The following is a 19,062-nucleotide window of genomic DNA, read 5'->3' as shown; positions in this document are numbered from 1 at the left end:
AGCTTTTTTAGAGTGCTTACACTCATGCTAGACTGAATTCAGAGATATTCTTTGATAATGTACATGTTCTTTGCTCGCTGTATAATTTGTTCATTGTTTGAATAATCAAGTTTTTTAAAACATGATCAGACTGAAAGACTGAATACAAATTCAGTCTTTACGAGGATGCTAACTTTAAACCATTACTTCCTCCTTAAAGTCCATTATCCATAATAGAGTTAGTTGGTAATTATTATTAAATATGCTTATTATTCAAATATTATATACTTGGGATAGTATTATGAGCCACAGTACACATGGAAAAATAAATAAATCACTAAACAAATTGTCTTTCAGCATATTTTATACCTTATGTTGCCTAAGACACTGAGACTACGCTGACATATGTTGGTATAAAGCTCTCATAAGCGATTCCAACAAAGATACAGAAAATAACTCAAGATTTCTGACTTGCATGTCGGCAACTGAGCAGCAAATGGAGCTGCCAGACTCCCAGCAGTCACTGTTGGCTGATTACTGTCACCATGCTGTGATATTTTCTAAATTCTGCTCACCTCCCCACATTCATGCCTCCAGCCCAGCTGTGCTTAAAGCTGACGGCAGTGGAGTGCGGCTCACCCCACCTGATGCCTGCTTGACCAAACATGAAAGACTGTAAACAGCTTCTGTTGATAATATAGCCGTGAAAGCGGACTAGGCCAAACAGGTATAAGCAGGATTTTGCATTGTTTTCTTTCAAAGTGACTTTCAGTACATCGTGAACACGGAATGGAAATGAGTTGTGTGCACTGGACATACAGTAGGTCAGGGTGGGAACTCTCTTTTATCTCTCATGCATGTTTTGCTGTGATTTCATCAGTTATTTATTTCCAGCTGGGTTACTGACATCTGAAACCCTGACGCTGCAGAATGTGTGAGACATTACATTAGTATGCACTCAAAATATTTAGACCTAAATTTCAGATGCACATTTTTGAAATTCATATAAAATGTCTGTACATCACATCGCACACAGTTGATGCATATTTGTCAGTTATACATAAATGGAACAAATACGATCTCTTTTGGGTTTCATAACCAAGTTTGCATATTGATCATCAACATTGCTAAATGGAATTGAATATTGCGTGTTCCACAGATAGCCCAACGATATCTCACGACCAATTCATATGTATTTTACGAAGTGGCTTATTCGTACGAATTTGTACGACCTCACTCGTACGATTGTATACGATTTGTCTAAACCCCAGTGACGATTAGGTTTAGGGGCGGGGTTAGGTGTAGGTAATTCGTACAAATTCATACGAATTGTGCAACTCGTAAACTGTTTATTTCATTTTATTTACTGACAGATTTGTAGTTCTGTAGTTCTGTGTTATTTATTTGTTAGTTTACTTATTTATTTATGGTATGTTCTTGTAAGTACACTGCAGCTGATTCTCTTTCCTATAACTTGGAAATTGTCTCAACTCAAAAAAATGCATACAGTAAAGTGGTTCTAATAATATTAATAATAAGTATTGGATGTATGTGGCCCAAAATATGAATGTACGTAGTGCCAGATGTAAGTCTTTAAAGTCCATAAGTGGCCTTTTTGATGTGATACAAGTGTGTAACAAGTTCACATTCACAAAAATATGCTCTCAAACATGCAATGCTAAACTTCATAGCACCTGAAAAAAATAAAAAATAAATAAATAAAAATCAGTTCCATTTCCTGAACCAAATCCAAAACCTAGTGTGCTGTGACTCATTACTGCACTCTTATTCAGCTTTTTATCTTCAAAGGCTGAACTCTGGCTGTATCTGGACACTTGAGCTTTACATTTGCAGGACTAATTTCATTTGCACTTAGCACTAACAACTTCCCTCATTTTGTCAGTTTGCCTTTCGTTTTTCTTGATGTGTCCGTTCCTTTCACTCGAGAAAGTCTAGCAGAACAGGAAGTGCTCAAATTAGCATCACAGATCATTGACGACTAATTCCAGCTGATGGTTTACAGCTCCCATGTCCATCTTCTGCAAACGACGAGAGTGCAAACAAACACAGATAATTCTCAAAGCAACTGATTTAGAACTTGTGGTTCGCCAAGTATGCGTATTAACCTGAACGGCCTGGAATGATGGTTTCAAATACACACCGAGGGAAGTGTTTGTTTTGTTCCAAGAATACACATGGGTGCGTTCTGCATTTTAGAGGAACAGATGGGAATAAACTAAGTAGCTGTTTAAAGGCATTCTATAAAAGGTTTTTTTTTTTTTTTTTTTACTAGATCTGAACACAAAAACTATGCAGCTTTCTATAAAGGATGTAATCCATAAACAAAGAATAAGCATTACGAATTAAGGGATGGCAAGTGAAAAGCAAAAAAAAAAAAAAAAAAAAAAAAAAAAACGTAAGATTAGCTGAATAAAAGAAGTGCTAATGTGGTCCAATTCAGTTTAATCCCTGAGTAAACACAAGTTTTACTCCAGGGTTCAAATCCACAGTTCCAAGTTGCAAAATACCAGCGCAGAGACCCATTTGTCTGTATGCGACAAGAACGCTAATGAAATATGCACGAGATCTGAATAGCAACTCAAAAAATACATAATTGATATCATCCCCTGAATGGGCAGATGAAGAGAGAACAAACAAAAAAAAGAGAGTTTGTTTAATAGATTCTAATGTCTGTTTACTTTGTGTCTAGTTTCATTATGCAGTGCAATTTTTTACATTTTAACTCATTATAAGCTCAGTTAAAATCATTTTAAATAAATGTGAATTAATGCGCTAGAAAGGCCGCTTGGTAAATGTTATAATCTGTTCCCTTATTTGTAATAGCTAAAAGGAAATGGGAAGGATATTTTACATTTGTATTCCAGTATAAAGGACTAATTGTTTGGAAATTGTGCTAAATTGAACGAAAACTGAAAATTTGCTGATGATGTATTAACCTCCATGCTATCCAATATCTAGATGAGTTTGTTTCTTCATCAGAAATCTATCGTATTATTACATCACTTGCTCACCAATGTAAAATAATTTTGTAAATAATGTTCAATTTTCACTTCAAAATATCTTTAGGAGCCACATGTATTGATTTTGTGTGGCATGATAAGGGTGTTGTTGTTGTTGTTGTTTTTAACTCTTAAAGGGCCAGTAGCCATTGATTTGAATTTCAGCAAAAAAATCTTCTACATTTTGGATGGCTATATGCAGATGGGTTTTGGACCTATAAAATGTCAGTATGGATGTAAAACTACAGAAATAGAAACCAATCAACTGTTTGGGACAAAAGCTTAGATTTACATGGAAAACACAGCTTTTATCTTGTCTCATGAGGACCCAGTGATATTGTGTGCAGCCGATTCATTGTTTCATTCACTGCAATATGTGATTTAGGACAGAAATCCTCTCCTCGCTCTTCCAATGACATGACTTACACCTTATCTTATTTATGGGCTTTGGCCGCACTGAGCGAAGCCCAGGATGCAGCGAGGCGCCTGGGATTGTCGAGGCGTAGCCGTGTATGAGGGTCAGAGCGTGTTTGGTACATAATGATACGGCTATATAAATAGCTCTTTCTAATAGTACACCTCATGCATACTGTCTTGTTTGTCTCGATTCTTTCTATCTCTCTTGCTCTCTGTCTCTCTCTGCACTGTGCGATGTTACCTGATCCAGCAGCAGACAACAGGAAGCTAAAGATCAAATTTCTAGCTTTAAAGGCTCATCTTTGGCTAGTGGTTTCCACCAGCTAGTTATTTTTTGACTGATGTTAGTGTTTTATTTGAGGGTTTACAGTATGTAACCTAAAATGCCAGGGCTTACGAAGGACATTTTGACTCCCACTACCAGTTCTGGTGCTGACAGCTTTCACATAAGGATAGAAAGCGGGAAATGCTTTGTGGAAGAGAATCGCTGGTGGAACAAAACATTAAATGTTCATTGAAATTTCTCCAAATGGCTACAGCAAATCGGATTCAGTCCATCCATCTCCTTATTATTTCAAAACAGCCTTGTAAAAATAATCATTTATGTAACCGAACAAAGTAAATTGCAAAAATAATGACTGTTACCGGACACCTTTCCATCCCAGGCTCGTTGGAAATGTGTGCTTGTGGTTATTTTTTGCAGCACCGATATTATGTACCTTGTAAAAGTGAAATATCCAGTGAGTAATGCTAAAACACATGTTAAATGCGTGACTGTGGCCACACTTTTTTATGTTGCTTAAGGCACATTTTATGTCAGAGGAGTGTCACTTACCGTATTTTCCGGACTATAAGTCACACTTTTTTTCATAGTTTGGCTGGTCCTGAGACTTATAGTCAGGTGCGACTTATTTATCAATATTAATTTGACATGAACCAAGAGAAATGAACCAAGAGACATGAACCAAGAGAAACATTACCGTCTCCAGCAACCAGAGGGCGCTCTACACTGAAGACACAGAGCGCCCTCTTGCGGCTGTAGACGGTAATGTTTTCTCTTGGTTCTTGGTTCTAAATAAATGTGACTTATAGTCCAGTGCGACTTATATATGTTTTTTTCCTCATCATGACCTATTTTTGGATTGATGCGACTTATACTCAGGTGCGACTTATATTCCGAAAAATACGGTAAGTTTTTTTTTTTTGTGTGTGCTGGAAAATAACACCAAACCCGATCCTAAACCTACCCGATAGTGTTAACGAATGCAAAAGTGATATCAAAACACACTGGCTGATGAAACGCTGCTAATTTATTTTCATTCTACACAGGTTTGGGCTGTTTGGTCGAACTGTAGTTTTCATCTATCGAGCTATCGAGCAAACCTACTGTATTAGGAAACCCATATTGTATATGACGCTAATATTCAAAAGTATTGGTTCTCAAATATCACAGCATGTTAAAATAGTTTTGAAATCATAACATTATAATGTTAAATCACCACAAACCGCAAACCCTAAAAAAAACGATAGGTGCTTAGGAAAGCTAGTCCAGTAAAACTGTGAAAAATATAAAAAAGATGCAATACCGCACACTATTTACCAAAATGTACCGAAACAAACTTCTACAGTTAGCAAGTATATATAGCGTATGTGATTGCATCTTTTTAAGAACATAATAATGTGCAAAGAGTTTAGGCTTTCTTAATTTAAACTACTTTTGCTGCATCTTCTATGCATTTCAACTGGAAACTGCAGTGATTTGATATGTATAGGTAGTTTTTTTTTTTCAGTTTTGAGTTTTGCAGGCATGTATTAGTAGAGCCATGTATTTCCAATGAGCCTGGGTAGAAAATTTCACAAATGCTCCCCATCTGCCATTGTTTAGTTAAATGAATGCCATTGGTTGAGGGTTCAGCGGGTCAATGCCATATCTATACCGTTCTTTGTCCAATAACATCCATTCAGAAATAGCCACGCCAACTGAGAAACTGTCACTGATGTGAATGGGATTTTGAGAATGAATAGCACACATTTACAATTCAAAGCCATTTTAGTTTATTTCAGCTCGAAATATAGTACAATAGATGTACAACACATTGCAGTTTGATAATAATCGAATCAAACACTTGACAGCCCCAGGTGCCCAGTGGCCACTGTGGGGAAAGCGCGGAGAACGTGGTTTAATCTGAAATGAAAAGGATGCAGCTTTTGTTTTGTGGGTTTTGAGGAGCGCTGGGGAAATGAGCAATGCTCTCTTTCCCAATTATGAAAGATAAAGTTCAATTAAAATGTAAATGTGGAGACTAAAAGCCACACATGCTGCGTTTGTCTGCGCACACTAGATGGAAATGGACTTGCAGACACTGCTAGTGGAAATTCACAGTAGAAAAAAACTCTTTTGGTCTTTGTTGTGAGCAGCTCAGGTGCAGATGAGGTATTCTCTGAGTCTCACAGAAAACACACTCCAATTTTCCCGCTCACTTTTTCTCTGTGTTGTGCAGCTGTACTTAGGAGACCTGGGAGCCGATGAAGTAATAGTAAATTCTTCAGAAAATATGCTTTGCACTTTGTATACTGCACTGGGATCTCACTTTGTGGGCGAAGTAATACCAGGCATGAGGTCTGTGCACCATTCAGAACTGAACTGTAATGCCACTTTACAATAATGTTAGCTTTTTTGTGTACAGTATGTTGCATTGCTCTGTGGATAAAAATGAATTGCTTCGACAACAATTAAACTACTAAGCCTTACCACTTCAGAAAAATTCAATTCAATTCAATTCAATTCAGTTCAAGTTTATTTGTATAGCGCTTTTTACAAAACAAAACATTACAGAGCAACTTCACAGAAAATTATGTTTCTACAATATTTAGTAGTAGCTAGTAGTTTGTGCACATTTGACAGGATTTAAGAAATAATAATAATAATAATAATAATAATAATAATAATAATAATAATAATAATACAAGACGTAGTCAGCTAGACGATGAATTATCAATATTATTAATTAAGATATTATATGATGCAGTCACACATTTAGTAATAATTGTTAGTTCTGTTTGTTGATTCAGGGTTATCATCATCTGTCCTCTGAGGGTCAGCATCATCTCTTCTCAGGTGTTCGTAAATGAAATGTTTACGTTTAAATGGCATAATTAGTCAAAATAAATAATGAAAGCTAGTCACATTCTGTCAAAAAAAAAAAAAAGAACACTCATGCAACTCTTACATGTACACCTTACATTTAAATTAAGTAAAAAAAAATACATATATCTTCCTGTCATTCCAGTTCAACATTATGTGGTCAATGTCAATTAAATTCACATTGCAACTCATAAATTGAAAAAGAAAGCTCAGAATTTCCCGCAGTCCTGCTGTGCGACAGATAAAGAGCGAAAAAACACAGATTAAGCAACTGCAACTGAGCGCCACACATGATTTTGAGTTCCAGACCGGAGCTTCAGCAGTGCAGGACAGGCCAGTGATGGATGCACGGGATGAGTCATAGACGCTGGGACGTCTCTACCATCACTCATCTCCCTTCACAGGCCTCAGCTGCAGTGCATTAGTCAAATGTCCCCCTCCTCAAAGCAGCCAAGACATGGGACTTCCCAGCGTCTTTGTGCTCTACTCTGTTGTGGTCAAGTGACCCTCATTACCCACAGGCACCAAAGCGTCCACAGGTGGTCTTCAGGTGTGTGCAAATCCACTGCAGCACACAAACAGGAAGCAGACTATCAACAGACTTGATGACTCAGACATGTTGTTTGGTCATATTGCATTTTCTATGAGATTTTGTATGAGAATGAGTAAGTTATTTTTATTTTAACTGAAATATTGATGTAATTATAAAGTGCCATAATTCAAATGCAAGTGCAAATGCAAATCTAGTTGTAAGAAACAATAATAATAATAATAATAATAATAATAATAATAATAATATTATTATTATTATTTGAAGTCAATTCATTCAATTTTTTTTTAAATGCAATTAATAATAATAATAATAATAATAATATATTTAGCACTCACTATTATAATTCTATTCTTAAATATATATATATATAACTACCTTTCTAAACTTTTTTGTATTCTATCTATTTTCTTTTCATTTATTATAAAATTATAAAAAAGACCTCTAACACTAGTTTGCTGTATTCTTTTTTGTATTCTATCTGTTTTCTTTTTATTTATTATATTATTTAAAAGCCCTTGCTACGTGTACTGTGTTTAAGCTAACTAAGACTTGTTATAGCACTTCTGTTTCATTTGCTCTTCTGTTGTTTTTGATTGCTTCCACTGTCCTCATTTGTAAGTCACTTTGGATAAAAGCATCTGCTAAATGACTAAATGTAAATGTAAAATAAAATAATAATGAAAAAATATTAATATAAATCTCTGATAATCCCAGGTTGCTATGGTCATGCAGGATTGTTTATGGATTAATCTCATGGCCACAAGAAAAACATGTTGTTCGCTCAACATAAGAAGTCGTGGCCACGAGAAATTAATGTCGTTCACTCAGCATAATCTTGAACCCACGAAATAAGGATGTCGTTACCTCGACAAAATGATCTCGTGGCCACGACATAATATCACATTCCCACAAGCTAATATGACGTTCCCTCAAATGAATATCTCGTGGCCATGACAAAACTTAGTGAACCGACCATGTCACCTTACGGGCACCTTAATAATTGTAATATTATTATAACTTAAATATTATTTAAATAGATTTTTGCTGTACTGATAATTTTATAGAAATGTGAAAATATAATTTATTTTTTTTACTTACTATTAAATAGTTATTTATTTATTAGTTTGTTTGATTTAATTATTTATTTTTAATACCAGATTAATGTTTGCATTTACGTAATCTAAACTCCATTTATTGAAAATCCATTTTGTTTGTTTGAAGATGCATATTCAAATCCAGCCTGCATCATGATCTAAACCCACCCCTGCACCTATAATTTCCTGTTTGCTTTGGCAAGAAGCCCCCCTCACCCACCCAAAAGCCACTGATCAACCCTTTCCCACAAACTCCTCTAATGATACATTCTTCATGGTGTGCATCTCGTATGTAATCCTCTCAACAGCTCGCATCATTCCCATAAGTTCCATATCCCTGATTGGCTCTTGTTATTGATTGACAGGTGGAGCTCTCTGACAGCACCTCCCACACCATTACCGACGCCTACGCAGGGAAAGAGTACATCATCCAACTGGCAGCCAAGGACATGGAGATCGGCACTTGGAGCGACTGGAGCGTGGCGGTCCATGCCACCCCCTGGATGGAGGAACCCAAGCCCATCACCTCCACCACTGAGAGCGACATTATCCCAGGTATGCATGAGTTGCCAGCCATACGCACACTACTCTCATATTCATTGTAATGGTGGGCCCGTCTGCCCCCCATGATCTCTGTCCTCCCACAGAACAATAAAAGTGGCTGATAATGAGGAGACGATGTCTGTAGCCCTGCATCTCAAAGTCACGGTGCCCTCTGCTGTCAGAGAGCTTCACCAACAAATGAATAGTTGATGCTCTCTGAGTTTCATGAGGAATTGACATCAGGTTCCGTTAAGTTTAAGGATGAACATTATAAGGAGATGCCATATTTAATTTTGACACCTGAAAATAGCCATGTGGTGTCCATTCAGCCAGTGTGAACTCAAATCAACCCTGTTTACCTCCTCAGCACATGCTCCTGGTCAAATTGTGTTCAGTTCTTCAGTCCATTTATCCAAAAGAAAACAGACCGGGATTCTTTTGGTAGTTTAGCCTTCGGCTTCCAGTCACAAAGCCTTCTCAGAACTGAGAGTTGTCCTTCACAGTCCGCTGCAAAGGTCTGGATTCAGCCCTGACTCCATTCTACAGACACTTTTCACCACCCAATCAGTTCCTGGAATAAAATTACTATCACAGAATCCTCCAAATTCACATCTCTTCAGTTTAACGATCAATGTGCACATTCTCGAATATACAGCATATTGTATGGACTGTACCGCTACCCATTCATTCACATTACAGGGGTGTCGCAATATCATTTCATTAAGCATGTACTCTGAGTTCTGCACTCTTGCAAATTCTTTCATAAACAGTGCAGATACAATGTATCTTTAATTATTTTATTAGTATTCATTATTATGATCTAATTATTATGCTGTGTAGGAAATGTCACCGATTATAATGTGAGTTTTGCAGGAGTGTTTAACTTAGGCTAGACTGAAATCATGGCCCACTTCAGTGATGAGGAACGTTCTTTGCGTGGGTTTAGTATATAATAAGAATTAAAAAATAAACATTTTGTTTTTCATCGTGGTAAGACTATTATTCTATAGTAGTATTAGTCAACCCAGTGTGCAGTAAGTCATTTCTGTATGCTTTGTATAGTTATGGTTACAAACTCTCTTTGTACATGTATTTTTAGCGATTTAATGCCCAAAAAGAGAAACCATTAAATAAGAAGTTCTGATGGCCTACATGCAATATTAGTTTCATTGCATCCCAGTTTGGGATTTACGAGTTCTGATACTGTGGTCCTTTCGGGATGGACAAAGAGAATCTTGACTTGAAAACCCTAGTGATAGCCTATGTACATTTTGTTTTATAAATAGCACTGACAACTTGATGACTGTTATTAGAAGTAATATCTAGTGACGGCTGCCCCGCTCGGTTTGATCCAGCAGACAGTATTGAGTTTCCACCCCTCCATGCACTCAGCGTATTTAATCCACACTATACTTGGAACGGAGGAAAGAAAGAGAAAGTCAGCAGAATTGCATGTAGTTTTGTGAGTTGTGTGTCAAAACACTCTCTCTAAAAGCTTTTCTTTCTTTTCTCCTGGGTAAAACAGAACGTCCTTGAACTAATTCCTCTTTTGCCTGTTATTTCAGCATTTTATATGCTTAATTTGAGATGAGAGTCATTGCGCGAGACGGCTCTTTCAACTTTATCTGCAGTGTTTTTCAAGGAGTCATTTCACACATTGTCACACTGCACAAAATAAAACAATAAAAAAGCGATATAAAAACAATAACTAATATCTACTTGCAGTTGTGAAGTCAATTGAATTGAAAATTGCACAGCAGAAAAATGATCAGATGGCATTGGAGCAGTTGTTTAGTTAACTCAAAATGCTGTTTTAATGGTAGTGTATTATGAGTTACAGATATAAACTTTATTTTATTATAATGAATGTCTCATGCAACCAGACTTTTGACTCCAAGACCCACTCACTTACACAGGAAGAGACTGTCAAACTGATGGGAAAAGTGACCAGTCACATTTCATTTAGTTTTTTGTTTTTTGTTTTTTGTTTAGTTTTTTTTCCTCTACTGTTAAAGGGATAGTTCACTTTCAAAAATGAAATTACATTTTGGTGTGTTTTAGCTTACCTCAAGGACATCCAAGATGTAGGTTTCTTTGTTTCCACAGTATTTCCAATTTTGATATTTTTAGGTCAAACCGTTCTTGTCTGTGACTCATATAATGGAGGTCTATGGTCACCACCTCAAAGAGCATGCACAGAGGAGTCCAAATTAAACAATTCCCCATCGTAAGTACACATTGATGACCTAAGACACGAAACGAGCGGTTTGTGTAAGAAAACGAACAGTATTTATATTGTTTTTACCTCTTGTACACAACCAAGTCCAACTGATCTGAGTGCGCGAGTGCTTCCTGATGTGACGTGCGCGCTCTGGCTTAGTCTGCGCAAGCGCGGAAAGCGCCGGAAGTGATCTCTCGTGCGTGTACCTCACTCATTGTTTACTCTTTACCACACGATACGCCACCAATCTGCACTGTCTGAAATATAATACAGTACTTGTAATTAATTAATTCATTTGTTTATAATGCACCCTATAATCGTTGCGATTATAATAAAAATACAACACATTACTCACTCTATTGACAGCATGCCATTGGGTCCCTCTGGCATTGGACATCGCTCCCAGTTTATACGTGGCAAACTAAACACAACGTGTAAAACGCTGCGACTAAAAAAATTAAACGTTGTCTATGAATATATTGAAATCGTCTTCCATTGCAATTTCCTGTACATCTAAATATGTTTAAATCTTCACAGTGAAAGGTAACACTTCCGAAATCTGTGTTTACTATAGACAGTAAGTGTAAACAATGAGTGCAGACACGCACGAGAGATCACTTACGGCACTTTCCGCGCTTGCGCAGACTAAGCCAGAGCGCGCGCACACGTCACATCAGGAGGAAGCACTCGCGCACTCAGATCAGTTGGACGTGTTTGTGTACAAGAGGTAAAAACAATATAAATACTGTTTGTTTTCTTACACAAACCACTCGTTTCGTGTCTTAGGTCATCAATGTGTACTTACGCTGGGGAAGTGTTTAATTTGGACTCCTCTGTGCATGCTCTTTGAAGTGGTGGCCATAGACCTCCATTATATGAGTCACAGACAAGAACGGTTTGACCTAAAATGATCAAAATCGGAAATAATGCGGAAACAAAGAAACCTACATCTTTGATGAAGTCATTGAATTTATTGCTTTTTATTGTATTGATTAAGGAATTAACAAATGAATTAAATGTCATTTTGTATCATTCATCCATATTTTGTACTGTACATGAACCATGGATTTAAACACCATTTCCTGTTAAAATACTTAGAAATAATGACCATTTTCTTCTCCCCTGGCAGAAACCACCCCCGGACCGCCTTCAGCCGCACCACGAGTGGGTGAACCCACAGCGGCCTGCTCCACCCTTCTCTGGTCAACCCACCTCCTCCTAGCCTGCGTCCTGCTGTCCATCATGTGGTGCGTGACCTCACTGCAATGCGAACAAAAAAATCATAAGAGGCTTACCACATTATTTATGCAGCTGGACAACAATTTTCCTAATTATGTACAATACAAGCTCACAATACACTTGAGACACAGATAACTAACTAATAGTCAGAACATTTGCACATAGTTTATTAAAGAGATACTGTAACTCAGTGAGTAACCAAAGCTGTGTCATGTTTGTTTCCCTCATTATCAGAGTTGGAGTCTTGATTTTGTGGTTTTGGTCTTTAGACCTCTATATGACACATAACATATACCTTGGTCTGGGTCTCGTTGATCAGTGTATTGGTTTGGGTCTTCAAAACATGAAGTACTTAACTGAAAGTTCACCAAACTTATAAATGTTCAATTCGTCTTAGGTCATGGTCACATTAAGGAACTGTTGGCTAAATTTGGCTAATTGTCAGTAGTGTAGTGAGACAGGAAGCACAGCTCACACAAAAATCCTGCAAGCAGGTTTCTTTTGGTCAACATGGCGAATCCACATTATCATCTTGAACCTGTAATGAAATCTACATGGGAAAACCTTTTGCCTTCATGCAAAATCCCCAATCGTTTTGATTCCAATTGAAATGACTAAAGTTTATAAAGGTAATTGTGACCACATATCTAGTCAAGGTCTGGGTCTTAAACAAGACACAGTTATCTATTTCCAAGGTCAATCTAATTAAGTCAACTACTAGTTGAATTAAGAAGAATGGCTAAGCATCCCATTTACCAAATGTCTTTATATTAGTAAATGAGTAAGCAATGTTTTTCAAAATGCCTTGCTTTCAAACAAATTAGCAAAAACAACTACAAAAAAGCTGTATTGTGCATTCCAGGCCAGTAGTTGGCGATGTAAAGAAACATTGTGTGCATAAATGCATTTTACGCATTCCTATTTATTGATAACCTAATAGGCATGCACATGTCAAAATTGTTATCATAAATTCATGATTTTATAGTTTAAACTGAGACGATAAGGTATCCTTTGAGCCTGTCCTCCAACAAAAAACGACCATATAGGTTGTTTGTGCAAGCACCTTATTATGACCTATATTTGCGTTTGAAAGTTAAGTGGCCTCTAGTGGGCGTAAAAATGATGACAGTATTGCATTGAATCTGTCGTCATGAAATGACGCATAACTTCATTACCAATCAAAACGCATGTTTATTTAAATGCAAAGTGTGGGCTTTTTACATCGATCTCACAGTATTTCCTACAGATTTTTTTAGGTGGCTTATTTGTTCGAATGACCACACCTAACCCCGCCCCGAAACCTAACCCTCACAGAAATCATGATAAATTATGATTTATTGAGCATATACATTTTACGTGCATGTCCGTTCTCTGGGTTCGAACCCATGATAGCATGATTACATATCAAGGTATAACACAATAATGTACTAAATAAAAGAGTACAAAATATTAATATGAAAACGACCTTTTGTCGTTAGGGGCGCAATTGTAGTATACGCTCTGATAGGTCGTATTTCAGTGATTTGGACAAAAGACCTATACAAGTGTATTGGTTGGAGGACAGGTTGTATCCTTTGCAAAAACGTGCACTTTGAAAGCTGTTTACGCTGTCAGGCCCCCAAAGTGCCGTTGTCATGTAAATGGACAATAAAAATGTATACAATTCTTTAGTTGAAAACGGTGTTGTTTAAGTGTTCCTTAGTCTGGATGCATGGCTTGAGAGGTCTAGTCTTAGTGTAGATCTGGATCTTAGTGGTTCTGGTGTTGATCTGGATCTTAGTGGTTCTGGTATTTGTCTAGGTTTGGATCTTAGGGTTCTGGTTTTCATCTGGATCACAGTGCGCTGGGATTGCTTTACTGCTTAAAGCTTCATTTCGTAGACGATTCTTTTCAAAGGCTCAAATGACTTCCACATGTGCTGTTGTCTCTACACAAGTCCACGCAGACACAAAAAATAGGACGTGTGTGCAGACATCAACAGACAGTACTGATGACAAAAAAATTTGTCATGCAAACAGTCCGTGAGCCCAGGGAAGTATATTTTCAGCTTTAGTGGTTCTGCTATTGATCTGGATCTTAGGAGGTCTGGTCTGGGTAATTGGGGGTGTGCTAGTGATGTAGGTATTAAAGTGGTCTGGTATTGTTCTGGGTCTTAAGGAGACTGGTATTGATTGTAGTCTCATGGGTCTGGTATTGATCTTGGTCTCAGGGGGTCTGGTTTTGATTTAGGTCTTAGTGGATCTGGGTTTGAGTCTAGAAAGTGGTAGTCTTAACTCTACTCAGACTTATTCATTTTCCAAGTACTCACAGTACTTCCATTTTGTATCGCTTGCTCTTGACAGTCATAAGTACTACACCTAATGGACTAGATATCGGCAGACTACTGGAAGCGTTTCCCTCTCAAAACAAAGACTATTGTGCTTTTTGGTAATTATGTAAAATTAACATTCTTAGACACCATTACAGGGTGGCTTCCATCCTGAAAAACTGTAGCAATACAATACAGGACCCAGTCAGGGACCATCGGCTCATTAGACTGGCAAAATCAACCCAAATCGCCTGAGAAACTGAGGGATGGACCCAGTTACTGGTGCTTACAGCCACATATCCCTCTTCAATCCCCTGCACGAGTCAGAAAGCAGGAGGAGATATTCGAGAAACAAGCCTGAGATTCATTAACACTCGGACCATATGTTTACAGCATGCCTGTTATCTCCAACTCAGCAACACGGCATAACGAGCCTATCTCTAATTAAAACAAGCTCATGCATGGAGCTGGAAGGCAGGAGGAAGTGTATGATAGCGCCTCAGGGGTAGGATGTGTTCGCCCTCCCGAGACAGCCACTCACACCCAGAAATACCTTCGCCTTATACCTCCGCATCCAGCCATTTTGAGCGAGATTTAATTGGTCAGCCCGTAACAGGCCAAGACAAAATTAAAGGCAACATCACGGGTGGCTGCCCACCAATTACATCTTCCCACTGGCATGAAGTGGGAGCCATTTGGATATTGCTCTCATTGGCCCCTGTTTGTTCTCATTTGCAATACTGTCTTGGCAATTTAAACTCTAGTAGGCTGACCGCTGTATAAAAGTACTCAGTTGGGGAATGTCTTCAGATTTGTTTAAGGAGTTGACTATGGCATTTATGTGAAGTTTATTTGAAGACTAGCATGGTGACTAAATCTAGCAGCCATTCAAATGTTCAGAAGTTATGTATCGTGCAAAATCTGTGAAGTTCATGTCGTATTTCACACCAAACGGGAAATTATTTTGTGTGAAGCCTACTTTAGAGACATTCTATTATTTCTGTTATTTCCATGACAATTAAGCAAATATTTTTCTACTCCACTTTTTATTATAGCTACAACATAAATGTAATTGTGCTAACATGAAAAATGGTGCATTGTTTAAACTGTCAATTATTTCTACATCATGTTTGTTGTATAGTGAGCATAATTTCTGCATAAACAAATAAATAAATATTGCTATGTAAAATTACTTTGATAGTGAGAATTACCTCTGGGGAAAAAATAAAGATGAATGAATGCACAAAGCTAACATGTATTTTCTTTTCTTCATTTTTCCAGATGTGTAAGCTTCATTCCTGTGGAAAAAAAAATGAGGAGTCTTCTATTTCTATTTTGCACATGTTAATAGATATCGTGCATTGATAATTTAATTCAATTTCTTATTCTCACGAAATAAAAAAGACCTAGGAAGATTAATAAACGCTGACAATTACAAAAGGAAGACAAAAGGACAATGAAACATCTCAACATCTCTGATGATGACATACCAGACGCAGACACAGGAACCGAACCCCAGGGGAGCAAAAGATTTGGGGACACGAGACTCACCTGCCTGGCAGCACAAGAAGAAAACAAACAAAACGAAATGCATCCACCTCATTTTCGTTTGTCAAAACATTGTTTAGCCCATTTCGATTCTTCAAACTGTTCCGAGGACAGAACGCTCATTTTGTGTAACATCGATTTCCATGACATACAGCTAACTCATCATGCCAAAGACTTGGACTGTTTTTCTTTTTTCATGATCCCTAGCTTCCCCAAGCCTGTGTCTGTAAGGGATTGAAACTGGCAGTACAAAATCTTCACGAGCTTCGAAGACTGAAGAGTAACACATTTATTTTGAAGGCCATCATTTAATATCTGTTGTATTCCTTTTGTTTACCGCTTTTTCTTTTATCATTTGTTGGCCCCTGAACACAGAGAAGTTGGAACTGTAAATAACAAATTGGTTAGGACTGTTCTGGACCACCTTTTGTAACAGGAAGAACAACGTGTCGTGTCAGACCTTCTGAAGATGAAGCACCGTTCGGAAACATCTTTTCATTCTTTGCCTTTTTGCCTTTCACCATCTGTTTTTGCAGACTTTTCTAGTCAATATCACAGTTTAATACTGCTTTCTTCAAGAAATATCATTTCGTTTTGTTTTGGTTATCATTGAATAAAATATAATTTTAGAACCTTAGAACCTTTTTGTTTAATTTCTTTGTGGTCTGCTTTTTTCTTCGCCCTCTTTCTTTTCAAACCTTCATAATTGCTTAATTCTCCTTGATCATATTTTGTAAACTATGATATGTATCTTTAACATGAGAAAAGTTTATTATTTAATAATGTATGTATTAGCTTTAGATTCTTGTAACCTGTATCTGGGTTCTTTTTATAGATGTATATAAAATGAGAAGTTGTTCATTAAATGTGACCATTTCACAATGAGTAGAAGCTATCAGTCTTTTTGTTCGTGTCCATCGTTGATCGTGTTGTATTTCTCAACTGGTTTAATATTGGCGATCCAACATAATACCAAAATTCTTTACAAAACAGTCCCTCAAACCTGTATTTAACGAACATAGATTGGTTTGTGTTTTTAGAGGATGTTGGCCATTATCTAATTTTTATCAAGGGACAAATTATTTTATTTTTTCACCTGCAACCCTAAAACATAACTATTTTATAAAGTATTGATTTCATATGGATTCAGTCTTTTGAATAACAGTAAGCATGAAGTTCCAGTCCGAAACCCAACTATAAGTAGATGTCAGCAAACATATGAAAATGTTTGAGTAATGCCCCGAAAACCTAAACGATAACTATAAAGATAACGATATTAGCATCCACACCAGTGAACGATATTGTCTGTTTATTTTAAGCGCATTTGTGTCTGTCGCTTTAAATTCTCGAGCTCGTTATGGCAGGATTGATGCTGATTGGCTGTCAATGTTTGTATCATTCATCAGCCTGAAAAAAATAGTTCTGAAAATTATTCCAACTATATCATTTCTCTCTGGACTCTGCTATTCTTAAATATTGAGAATTATTTTTAGAACTATATTTTTTATCGTTATCTTGGTTGCACTTTATTTTACAGTACGTGTACTAACATGTACTTATAGTGTACTTATTTATATAAGAAAGTTCTGGTAATACAAGGTAACTACATGGGGTAGGGTTAGGTTTAGGGGTAGGTTCAGGGTTAGTACCTAGTTATTACGTAGTTACTGTTATTACTATAATAAGTACATAGTATGTACATGAGGAACAGGACTGAAAAATAAAGTGCTACCGTTATCTTTATAGTTATCGTGCTTGGTGTGAACGGGCCTTGAGGCTATACAAATTTGCAACCAATTTGCCAAAATGTGAAATATTAAACTGTCATACATGTTTTGAAAAGAACTGACTACTGAACCAATTTTGGGTCACGACCCACCAGTTGAGAAGCACTATTCTGACTCTTACAGAGTGTGGATAAAGTCTCTTGACAAATGTTTTTCTTTGACTGTGAGCTAACACTGGAAGATGAGGTTGAAGAAGATTACAGATGTTGGCATTTGAAACGTACAATTAAAGCATCCTGTGTCTCTGCAAAACATCCATGAAACCATAAAACGCTCTGCAGTAATTTATATAATTGGTTCATGGTACTTTTTTTCTTTATATCTTTTTTGTAGGCTGTAATTTGTGTTTATGCACACTTGCAAATACCATTCTGTTAAAGTAGTAGTTTAGCACACACACACAGACACACACAATCGTTTACTAACCATTTCAAACCCATGACCTTTCTTCTAATGAAACTAGAGCACCATTAGGTAAGTAAAATAAACGTTTTGCGCTATATTCCAGGTCCTCTGAAGCCATACAAGAGATTTTTGTAAGGAGACGAATATCTCCTGTCGGCTATGAATTGAGCTATAAGCTACATTCAGACTGTCAGTGTTTGGGATTGACGACCACATTTACTTACAGGTGAGTATTGAAATGTCCTGTTCACAAGAAGTATAGAGCCTTACTATCACATGTAACCATAGAGACAGTTTACTAAAGTAATATCAGAAATGGTCGACCCCCATTGAACCGTAATGTCTCATCACATTTCAAGTCCATTTCAAGTGTACAGTTGAGATGTGAGTTCATTTGTCAAAATTTGACCGTAAGCAGCTTTTATATTACATTAGATATCCAATCACAAAACTGACAGAAGCAGGTCCAGTGGAAACAGTGACTGCATGCAGCTCGATTCTACAAAGAAAGAAGGAAAGAACAAATAATAACAATAATAGTTGTGATTTTGAGTTAACATTTTACTATGCTGCTTTGTTTTCCCCAGGATTGTAGGTATATCACACAATTTAGACTTTTTAAAAACTGAGTTTATAATAGTTTTAACTTTATTTCTTGCAGTTTTGAGTAAATGTCTCACCAATTTAAGTAAAAATTTGAAAGAGAACACATTTGTGACTTTAGGAGATATAGTAGTTTATATCTCTCTGTCCAATTTTGGAATAATTATGGAAGCCCATTTCTGCCACTGAATAAAAACTAA

General features: G+C 36.9%; 1 protein-coding gene across 1 annotated transcript in view; it reads left to right on the top strand.

The window, feature by feature from the left end:
- Nucleotides 1–18,140, top strand: part of cntfr (ciliary neurotrophic factor receptor) — a 169,163-nt gene extending 151,023 nt beyond the window's left edge. Inside the window, exons 7-9 of the mRNA XM_052568029.1 lie at nt 8,574–8,763; nt 12,102–12,219; nt 15,801–18,140. Of these exons, the coding sequence (XP_052423989.1) occupies nt 8,574–8,763; nt 12,102–12,219; nt 15,801 (309 nt within the window). The 3' untranslated portion in view covers nt 15,802–18,140. The remainder of the gene's footprint in view (nt 1–8,573; nt 8,764–12,101; nt 12,220–15,800) is intronic.
- Nucleotides 18,141–19,062: the final 922 nt, after the last annotated feature.

This window comes from Carassius gibelio, chromosome B10, assembly GCF_023724105.1.
Source record: "Carassius gibelio isolate Cgi1373 ecotype wild population from Czech Republic chromosome B10, carGib1.2-hapl.c, whole genome shotgun sequence".
NCBI lineage: Eukaryota > Metazoa > Chordata > Actinopteri > Cypriniformes > Cyprinidae > Carassius > Carassius gibelio.
The sequence above is the reverse complement of the archived record's forward strand: the minus strand, read 5'-3'. Positions and strand labels throughout refer to the sequence as shown.